Source organism: Engystomops pustulosus, chromosome 11, assembly GCF_040894005.1.
Source record: "Engystomops pustulosus chromosome 11, aEngPut4.maternal, whole genome shotgun sequence".
NCBI lineage: Eukaryota > Metazoa > Chordata > Amphibia > Anura > Leptodactylidae > Engystomops > Engystomops pustulosus.
Window position 1 is genome coordinate 61,161,735 of NC_092421.1, and position 11,544 is coordinate 61,173,278.

The 11,544-nt window shown below is 42.3% G+C and overlaps 1 protein-coding gene across 1 annotated transcript; it reads right to left on the reverse strand.

Annotated features, from left to right (window-relative positions):
• Positions 1-1,968: 1,968 nt before the first annotated feature.
• Positions 1,969-6,088, reverse strand: LOC140105471 (homeobox protein pv.1-like). The gene is made up of 3 exons (XM_072129423.1): positions 5,848-6,088; positions 3,391-3,665; positions 1,969-2,265 (listed from the first exon to the last, which is right to left on the reverse strand). The coding sequence occupies exons 1-3, from the start codon at positions 6,086-6,088 to the stop codon at positions 1,969-1,971; spliced, it is 813 nt and encodes a 270-aa protein (XP_071985524.1).
• Between the last annotated feature and the right edge of the window lie 5,456 nt (positions 6,089-11,544).

The following is an 11,544-nucleotide window of genomic DNA, read 5'->3' on the forward strand; positions in this document are numbered from 1 at the left end:
GGAGGTAGCAGGGGCTGTTCTCACCTGCTCCTGGCCCCCATGCCTCGGCTGCTCTGCAGCTCTAAACTACAGGGTCTGGAGGAGGCGGGACAAACCTGGGAAAGTGGGCGGAGCCCTAGACATTCTCCCAGCAGCCTGTGGCAGCGTGACAGAGCTGTCACGCTAAAACTGGGCCGGTTGGAAGGTATGCACCTGCCAGCATGACAGATGGATGCAATGTGATGACATCATCACACCTGCCAGCATGACAGATGGATGCAATGTGATGACATCATCACACCTGCCAGCACGACAGATGCAATTGGGACCTAAGTTTGAAGTCCACCTGAAGTATTATGAGGTTATGTGTTTGGCATGGAAAGGGAAGCATAAGGTGGTAGAGCTTACAAAAAGGGCAGCGTAGGTTGCTGAGGGGGGTTACTGAGAGGGCAGCATAAGATGGGGGATGCTGCAGAAAACAGAACATAAACTTGCCAAGTCACAGAATAAGCAGAAAAACTTGGGTGGAGCTAAAGAAAGGGTAGTATTAGTTGGGGTTATAGATAGGGCATCATAAGTTAAAGAGGGGTACAGAAAGGAGAGCATAAGTTGTGGGGGATACAGAAGAGATAACATAAATTTGAGCCTATAGAAAAGAGGGCACTTTAAGTGGGGGGGTCCAACAAAAGGGCATTATGTAAACAAATATATTATTAGTGGGGTCCTGTAACGTGTGACCCCACGATCCATGTCTGGGATCGTGAGAGCACCCATACACTGCCCGGCCCAGATCTGGTGTCATGGCACGGGTGCCCCCGCGATCCATGTCGCGGATTGCGGGTACACCAGTTCTCCACCGTGTGCTGCTTACCTCTCCGGTTCCTGGCTCCGGTCCCCGGCTCCTCCTCGCGGACGAGGCAGCGCGCGCCCCTCTCTTCAAGAATTTAAAGGGCCAGCATCCTCCTTATTGGTGCTGGCATCCCGGCTTTGCTATATAGCCTGGCGACTCCCAGCATCCTCTGCCGGATCTTCAGGTCATTCTACTGAAGAGAAAGCCTCCCTGAGCGTTTCCAGACGCCTCCGTGATTCCAGAGCATTTCCAGACGCCTCCGTGTTCCTGTGGTGTTCCCGTGTTCCTGTAATCCTTTGGTGGTCCTGTAATCCTGTGGCGGTCCTGTAATCCTGTGGCGGTCCTGTAATCCTTTGGCGTTCCAGTTATCATAGTGGTCTTCCGAGGTCCTGCCAGCCGTCCATCCGAGGTCCTGCCATCCCGTGGTCCTGCCTTCCCGTGGTCCTGCCTTCCATGGTCCTGCCTGCCCTGTGTCCCTACCTTGGCTGCCACTGCGGGCCTAATCGCACCCGTGGAGCGACCTGATGGCTCCTCGCCGCAGCAAGTCCATCCCGTTTTGCGGAGGGCTCTGTCGAAGACGAGGAGTCCACTTAGACTCCGCTTAGACTCCACGGCTAGCATCTTTATCCCCCGCGGAGGTCCAGGGAGTCCACTGACTTTAGTCCCAAGGACTATTCCCATAGACTGTGACAGGTCCCACTATATTTACATTCCAAAATATATAAAGTCAACCTGGCCGCACAAGGAAAGTCTTAGCACGTGTGAAACCTGGATGCCTTGTAGTTGGGTCCTGTATGGTTGGCCAAAGTTTTATGGTGGCATCACTCTACAATGTATGTATGATATTGTCCATCATAATAAGAACAGTAACCAGACCAAACATTGCAGTTAAGAACATATATTATATATTAACATATGGACATATTTAGATATTTTACTACCGATACAATGGAAACGAGATGATAACGGCGGCAGATAATTACTGTACAATTTAAAGTTATATTACACAGATTGTCCTCATCTCAGGATACTTCATAGACTGGAATATACATTTCTGTATTATAATTTAAATTATCACAAAACAAACACAAAAAGCAGCAAACAAGATATTTATGAAGCCAAAAAGTCCCAAGGTAGAACTACACATAGCGAGCATTGAAATATGGACCGTATTGTTCTGGATGGCTAGTGTTCATGAGGGCCTGGTGTGGCACTGCCGGAGACAGGAATCTTGGGTCTGCGGTGTAAGAAGACTCAGGAGCTGGATAGGAATGGGATGGAGTTTGGTAGAAAGGCAAGTTACTAACTGGTACTGGAGGTCCATGATAATAAGGGAGGGGGTGACTGTAGCACACAGAAGATGTGGTCAGGCGATGTTGGTGGTCTTGCATTTGCCTCTTTAGTTTCATCCTTCGATTCTGAAACCAAGTTTTAACCTGTAATGAAAGAATAATGTTATTCTCAATTTATTGAGAAACCTTATCAACATCTAAAAAAATCTTGTGGCCACTAGACGCTGACCTTTATATGCATCCCCAAAGTAGAGGCAACAGGTTGTCCTGTAGGCCGCATTCAAATTTTCATAATGCATTCACATTTGATGCTTATCTTGTTGTACCAATAAAATCCAGACACCCGTGAAATGTCGGACTGGGCTGGTTCCATAATGCAGATGATAAAATGAAACCTTTTCAGCACCATCTGAATGAAAACTTAAAGCTGGTCAAATAAGTTTGGCTAAGCAATGTTCTTCTTCGTCCATTAAAGGGGTTTTCCCGCATGCCCTATCCCCTAACTTGCAGATCAGTGGGGGCCTCACTGATGAGACCCCCACAGATCACGAGAACGGGGGGTTCAATATACGATGAGTGTAGCAGCTGGTCGTGCATGGCCGGACTGCCCCGTTCATCTCTATGGAGCTAACAGAGATTTCCAAAAACAATCCGATGGGGTTACATTGGACCCTCCATTCTTGTGATCCTGTAGATAAGGCCTAACCTGTTTAGCAGAAAACAAGTTAGCTTGGCTGAGTATTCGTGTGTTCTTAGTGGATCAAGTGGAATAAGCCACTATTTTTTTAGGAGAACAAAATGATGGGATTCATCATGACTGCACCCTTCTATTCCCATAAATAAACTGTAGGGGAGTTTGGACACCCATATACACAATAAACAATGAAAGGGTCCTACTAAAAACGATTTTTGGATAAAATTACATTATAAAATGTAAAAACTTTCTTAGGACACAATGGAATCAATAAGGACTATCAACAGAGGTAGATCTCTAATAGACCAGCTACATTGTCAGATCCATGGAATGGATTTCCATTCCAATCTTCTGGAATAAACACCTGGATCATGACCATTACCGTTGTGACCAAGTTTTCATTAAAATGCCATAAAATGTCACAAATGAAATCCTGAAGCTTACTGAAGCCATGTTGTCCCGCTCAAGATATAGAATTTATATTTTATATTTTTGACTAGATTTCTCGTAGAAAACACTTTACAATCTTCTCATCCAACAACAATTTAGTCCACTTATATAAGAAAAGTAGCAACCTGGATTTCAGACAATTGAAGGGAACTTGCCAACTTCTTCCTTTCTGATGCCCCCAGATATCGTTGCTTCTTGAACATTTCCTCAAGCTTGCAGATCTGCTGAGATGTGAAAGCTGTTCTCATTCTTCGTTGCATTTCACTTTTAGGGCTGTTGCCCCCATGGTCTACATCGTCTTGTAGACTACTCTCTGGACTGTGAGAACCGGCCTGCTCACTTTCATCCTCTGAACAACTGGGAGTAGAATCGTCTGCACTTCCCCAATCTCTGTGCTGAGCTGTGGAACAACGGTAAAAAGAACATAAATCATTCACGTAAACACAAGAACAAGATCCTGGTGAAACATGAAAATGGGGAGGTGTGCCAGGGAGGAGACTAGGACATCTACCAGGGACAACCCTGTGCATTTTGTAGAGGGTTTGCTGAACACTGGAGCCCTCTGCAGCTTGGTCCTATGCATGAGCTTGAAGAAGGACTTCTTCTTCAAGCTAAAGGGCATCTACCATCTGATGGTGGATTAGTCCTACTAACCAGTTCCTGTGGAACTGTTCTTCTCAGGACTTATTTTATTACAACTCTATTCACCTTGATTTATAGAGTCATACAAGTTATGCTTATCAGTCTTGAGTGCTCCAGCTGCGTCACCAGAGCACCTCCGAGCGCCTTGTCTTTTATTCACTCCCATGTTATAATTCAAGTCTTGCTTGGTCCTGTCCATCCACAGTGCATAGAGCAGATGACATCAGGAAGGACTTGTAGATTAACAGAGAGTGAATAAATTACAAGACGAGAACCTCCAGTGACGTAGCTGGAGCGGCAGACCGAGAAGCTCCAGACCGACTTTTATAACTTTTTATAAATCTAAATTGCCAAAATTTATGGTGTAGAGTTATGATAAAAGAAGTCCTAGGAGAACTGTTTCTCAGGAACTGGCTAGTAGGACTAATCCCCCATCAGTAAAACTGATGGTAGAAGTCTTTTAAGGCAGGTGGTCCTGATCGCCAACAGCCATTGATATCCCACCTTTTACAATTTTTCCCAAAAATACTGCTAAAAATAAATGAAAGAATTGCATGTGTAGATCTATAAGTTTAAAGGGGTGTTCCAGTTTCAGCAAATGAATGTTATTGTTTGTATTATAAAAACTTCTACAATTTTACAATACTTTCTGTATCAATTCCTCACCGTTTTCTAGATCTCTGCTTTCTGTCATTCTATAGAAAGCTTCTATGTTTACTTCCAGGGGACAGAAATCTGACCATGGTCACACAGGTGCACGGCTCGTTAGTATCATGGAGAGTTATCATAGCTGTGTGATATAACAAGCTGTGCACCTGTGTGACATCACATGACCATGGTCAGACTTCTATCCACTGGTAGGGCACTGGTAGGGCAGCAAGCAGAGATCTTGAAACCGTGATGAATTGATACAGAAAGTATACTGGAAAATTGTATAACTTTTTATAATACAAGCAATAACAATTATTTGCTGAAATGGGAATATCCCTTTAATTTTAGAAATTATGCCACCAATCAATCTTAGGATACTCCTTCAACTCTATAGGTTGTGGCTCATATACAAGAAATCTCATTAATGTAATCCCAGGTCGTGGTTGTCACAATTTCTTAATGTTACACCATGGTCTGCAGAGATTTACAGGCCCATTGGCATTTGATGGATCTGATCCATGAAAACAGACAATATTAAATATGTTTTTCTGGGACTTTGATATTGATGGTGTAAACTTATGAGAGACTGGATGGATGGGTTTTCAGTGATGCCACCACTATTAGTTGCTTGATAAGGACACTTTACCAAGAACATCTCTGTGCTACTTGTAGTGGCTGTGATGGAATTGGATCTCTCGGCAGTCCAGTCCTATTGAAGTGAATGGGACTGAGCTGCAATTCCAGACACAGCCACCACAAGGTGTATAGTGCAGTCCCAAGGACCACTCCTCCTTTAATTAGGTGATGGGTGGGGTACTTGCCCCACCTATCCATATTAATAACCCATCCTTTAGACAAACCATTAAAGACCAAGAAAAACCCTTTAACTTCTTATGATTTCTTAAGACAATATAAAAATGTATATTTGTGCAGTCAACGTGTTTATGTGCCGATTAAAACAGCCAAAAATATTATTGTAATTGCCTGGATTTAACAAAATGATAATATTATTCTAACTTGAAATGAAGTTTAAAATTCTAATGATAATTTAGTTAAATCCAGTTGTTTTTGAAGAAATTAAAACATTGATGGTGGATTATGTTAAATATTAACATAAAATACATAAATACATAAAATATTACTTAAGCATAGATGTACATTGATTTCATCTATTGTATAAAAATAAATGATAATATATTATGTTTTATACAATAAATGATACAAAGCACAAACATCTAAAAAAAATGTAAGAAAATATTCAAGTCCAATTGTTTAAAATGAATACTCACTGGTTGTGGAAGAAGCAACATATTGAAGACAATTGTCCTGTTCTTGAGAGAGGTTCTTGGTATCCTCTGATGGTTCTGGTTGGTCGTGCCTTTTGAGTTGGTTGGGTCTTTCGGAGTACTTGCATGGAGGCTGTGGCTGTGGGACACAAGGGATGTGGGGTCTGGAGGCGTCTTTCTCAGGTAGTGTCTCCTCTTTACTTCCAGTTAGGATAAAGTCTATAGAAAAGCTTTGCCTGACCATGTTGAAGCCCAGTCTGTGGTGGCTGGACCTACCAGCTTTACCTTGTGTGTGGTTGAGATCTGAGTCCATGGTGAGTCTCTTGTTTTATAGCTCCTTGGCTATGCAAGTGTGAACCACATCAAAGGGGAAACAGAAAACATGGATAATAGCTATCAGAAAGGACTAATTAACGTAACCATTCCAGGTTCTCACTTCCGACAAATGTCCCTGGCCCTGGCTCCAGTAAGTCTGCTGGATTACTGTTGTCACCTGCCGAATTTACAGTGGGGTTAGTCCACACTAATAGCATTGCTGTATTCTAATGCCCATAGACAATGCAGAAATGATGGCTCATCCCAACGCGTTTTCCTTTCTTACCTTTATTTTATTTAAGAGCCAAGCGATAAGATGAGTCTATTGTATCTTATCCATTTAGATCCATTTATCTCTAATTATCACTAAAAGGAGGAAATAATAAAAAATTAAACAATTGTTTAGAAAAGAAAGGATGGGCTGGATCAACACTAAGATATCAATGACTCCTCATACAATGAAAGAATATCAAATTGTATCTACATAGGAGCGGTATATTACATATTTGGCCAGATTAATGTATCACCAGTTGCTAATTTTTAACATCAACATCAGTGATTTTATTACATTTGAAGGACTGCGTGAAACCTAGATATTTGGTTGTGCAGGAATAATCCAAAGTGCCTCTTATTAAACCTCTTTAGGGTGTTTGAAGCCATACACATGGGGCAAAACTTGGATGAACCGTAAAAAAATGGTGGGGGCCTTCTGATGTTCCTTCGAATATGATGGGTTTGTTGAGTCTGGAGATAAGTTGATGTTTAGATTGTTCAGGAGTGACTTTCTCCCCACTTTCTTCCCATTGCAACCCAAGCAGGAGAGGTTCCCCCTGCACCCATTCGAGACGAATGGTAACTCATAATTTTCTTGCCTCCTTTGACTCATTGGGGTTTATTTACTAAGGGTCCCGCGGCCATATTTTCGACGGTTTTCCCGACTTTTCGGGGATTGCAGTAAGGATTGTGTCGCAATCGCGCCGGCTTTGGTGCAACACAAATCGGGGGACGGGCCGTCGGACGATCCGACGGATTCAGACTACGCGTGGGATTTAACATTTAAATTTGTGTCGCAAGCCATGCACTCACATAAACTGAAAAGAAGATGGTGAACTCCGGCGGACCTGATTAGGGAAGCGACACATGCAGGAAATTGGGCGTATGGTCTTCATGAATTGCGGCAGAGTTCATTCTTGTCGGACAGTCCAGATCGGGGATTGTGCAGAGATCGGGTGACTAAATGTGCCCCATTGTATCAAAATTTGGGGCTTATGGGCTCGGAGGAGTGATGCTTATGATGGTAGTGACAATTATACGGCTGAAAATATCTATTATAATTATTAGAAGATGTTTTTCAGACCACCTATGATTGAGTGTAAAGGTCTTGAGAGTCAGGTCAATGTAAAAATAGAGGTAACCATAAAATAGAGACACTAGGAAACCCCACTTAGATTCAATTTCTCCACAGACTTCGGCATATTAATTGGATCCATAAATTGTTTGGGTAAACGAAGGATTATTGTACATAGAATATACATGTTTTTAGATGCAAATGTTTGTCTGTTTTTGTTGTGCCATGTTTGTTGTTGAACAACCTTCATATTTTTATTACAGCCCCCTGCATTGTCTAAATGCACTTGCCCTTTACTCACACCCAGTTTTTGTTGTTGGGACCTCATGGAGTTGACCTTTTGTATTTTTTGTTTTGGGTGGCTGGTCAGACACATGAATAACAATGGCCTTCTGTTGACATGGAAAGAACGCATGGTGTTTTTCGAAATTTTCAGAATTTTCAGAAAATTGGGGCACATTTACTTACCCAGGCCGCTTGAATTCACGGGGTCCGGAGTGTGCGACAATCAGGCAGTCTGGCGCGATTCACTAAGATCGTGCGCCCGATATCCTGAATGTGTCGCTCCCCCACTCAGGTCCGCCGGAGTTCACCTTCTTCCTACTGGTGCATGTAAGTGCTTGGCTTGGGACAATTTTGGAGTTAAATCCCGCGGTTTGTCCAAATCCGTCAGATCGTCCGACGTCCCGCCCCCGAGCTGGCACGATTGCGACACAATCTGATCGTGTGCAACACAATCGCCTTCTAAATACCTGTCCCAGCGACATGATCCCGGGAAAATGTTGGAAAACCCGACGGAAATGCGACCGCGGGACCCTTAGTATAAAAAGCCCCATTGTGTCTAACAGGTAAGACCTTAATAGAGAAAATAAAAGAGCAACCTCATATAATTGGGGTTTAACTTAGACCTTATATACAGGGTTGCGGTGAAATTTCTAGACATCATAATGTAGATGAAGCTTTGACCGATAACACAATTTTCTAGTCACTGGATCTTCAATGCAACTTTGAGCGTATAGCCCGTAAAACACCATAAGGTGTCCAACCGTGGGTATAACCCTTTATTCCTATAAAATCTTCTTGTTAAAATTTACATATAAAGTTTCTATATGGTGAAACCACAGAGATAGTTATAAAAATAGGAGATGGGTTTCGAACCCGAACTGGGTTCGTCTTCAATCCACTAGGCACTGAATGACAGTCATCCATTGTGTTATAAAATGAATAATGTTATGTGATGAATATTATGGAAAAACCATCAAATTGGTGCATATGGCCTCACAAATTTAGCACCAATGATCAAACATTCAATTCATAGAAGGGTCCTAATTAGGAATGAGAGGTCCCGAAAAAGACAAAGTTCAGGTTTGTACCTAACTATACTGGTCCCCTGCCGTGATAATGCTCCCATGATTGGCGCTCGCATTGATCGCGGGCATTAAAGTTTAAATGCCACTGGTGAAGTTGCTGGCAACATTTAGATTGTCATGATATGCCTGTGCTTGCATTTACATACCGGCGATGCTATGGGCTGCCATTTTGGAGAGGATCGGCATTCCCCAATGACATCATGGGAATCGACGATCCTCCCCAAAAATGGTTGCGTAAATATTACTGCTGCATCGCTTTAAGTGCCACCAGAGACATTTAAACAGCTAAGACCCAGAATTGGTGACGGCACCAATTTCAAGTGTTACTGGTCCTGAACAGGATTTTTAAGTTTAGGTCCGGAAGACCTCGGACAGACCCAATCTTTGTTGGGTCCCACTCATCCATAGTCCTAATCTAAATAATCTGAGCCAATGTTTCTCCAATTGGCCTGGAAGTTGGTATATAACGTCCTTATTTCCTTCAACTGATTTTTCATAAAAAGATCCTATTTGGTTTAGTTAATTCTTTAATTTTTTGAACCCCCCCCCACCATTCTAAGCTCAGAGATAAAAGACAGTATTAGTGAATTAGAAAAAAAAGTCAGATCCCGTTTGGTGCCTGAAAAGTGTCAGATTTGCACCGTATCTACTAACCAATGGATGGATTCACTCGTCTCTACGTGACATAGTAAGGCAAATTTATACTGTAGTCATTCACATTTAAGCTAGGTCCCGAAATGATATCCCAGTGGGATCTTTTGGGCTTAGTTGACACCCATCATTGTAAACATTTGCAAGACACCGGAAGCCCCCATGTAAATGTACATAAAGTCTTATCTATGATTTTTTGAGACCCTTTTATAAGACATTTTTTCAAAACATCACATATATCAAATTTGGTTCTCAAAGTTTACTCCCATATTTTGCCGTTCCTTCTTCCAATATTCCCAATCCAGTATGAATGATGTTTATATAGGATCAGAAATATTGAAGAAGATCTTGTAAATTTGGGCCCTGTAATGTTTTTGCAGGTAATTATTTCTCCCTCTGCAGATATCCCCTATTAAGACACATGTTCCACTTTACCGACCATGTATGTTGATCCCCACGGAGCAGGGAGGGGAAGCGCTTATCTCAGGATAACAATAATTGGATCACCCATGAAACACAAACACGGTCATCCTAATTGCCTCCCATGGGGGCCGATTCCCTATTCTACGGTTATATTTAGACCTATAGACTTCTTGAAATTATTGTATCCGGATAAACTTATTATAATTAATAAAATATTAATGAGAAACTGTGCATGAGACCCATCTTGTACACAGCTTGTAGGTAATGATATTTGTCCATAGTAATGCCGTGTATGGGGCTTGTAGAGCAAACAGTCAAACTGCACATAGTACACACTGCACTGTTTTTAGTAAATGTGCCCCAGTATCTTCACATGATTTTTATCCCCTGTAGTGTGACATCACTGTATTTCTGATTGCTGTACCATGATACTACTTTTACCCCTTCCCTGTGACATCGCTGTGTGTATTATCCCTGTACTGTGACATCACTGTGTGTATTATCACTGTACTGTGACATCACTGTGTGTATTTTCCCTGTACTGTGACATCACTGTGTGTATTATCCCTGTACTGTGACATTACTGTGTGGATTATCCCTGTGACATCGCTGTGTGGATTATCCTTGTACTGTGACATCACTGTGTGTATTATCCCTGTACTGTGACATCGCTGTGTGTATTATCCCTGTACTGTGACATCACTGTGTGTATTATCCCAGTACTGTGACATCACTGTGTGTATTATCCCTGTACTGTGACATCACTGTGTGTATTATCCCTGTGCTGTGACATCGCTGTGTGGATTATCCTTGTACTGTGACATCACTGTGTGTATTATCCCTGTACTGTGACATCACTGTGTGTATTATCCCTGTGCTGTGACATCACTGTGTGTATTATCCTGTACTGTGACATCGCTGTGTGGATTATCCTTGTACTGTGACATCACTGTGTGTATTATCCCTGTACTGTGACATCACTGTGTGTATTTTCCCTGTACTGTGACATCACTGTGTGTATTATCCCTTTACTGTGACATTACTGTGTGGATTATCCCTGTGACATCGCTGTGTGGATTATCCTTGTACTGTGACATCACTGTGTGTATTACTCCTGTACTGTGACATCCTGTATTATCGCTGTACTGTGACATCACTGTGTGTATTATCCCTGTACTGTGACATCACTGTGTGTATTATCCCTGTACTGTGACATCACTGTGTGTATTATCCCTGTACTGTGACATCACTGTGTCTATTATCCCTGTACTGTGACATCACTGTGTGTAATATTGCTGTACTATGACATCACTGTGTGTATTATCCCTGTACTGTGACATCACTGTGTGCATTGTCCCTGTACTGTGACATCACTGCGCTTATTATGCCTGTACTGTGACATCACTGCGCTTATTATGCCTGTACTGTGACATCACGGCGTGTATTATCTCTGTACTGTGACATCGCTGTGTGTATTACTCCTGTACTGTGACATCGCTGTGTGTATTATCTCTGTAATGTGACATCACTGTGTCTATTATCCCTGTACTGTGACATCACTGTGTGTAATATTGCTGTACTGTGACATCACTG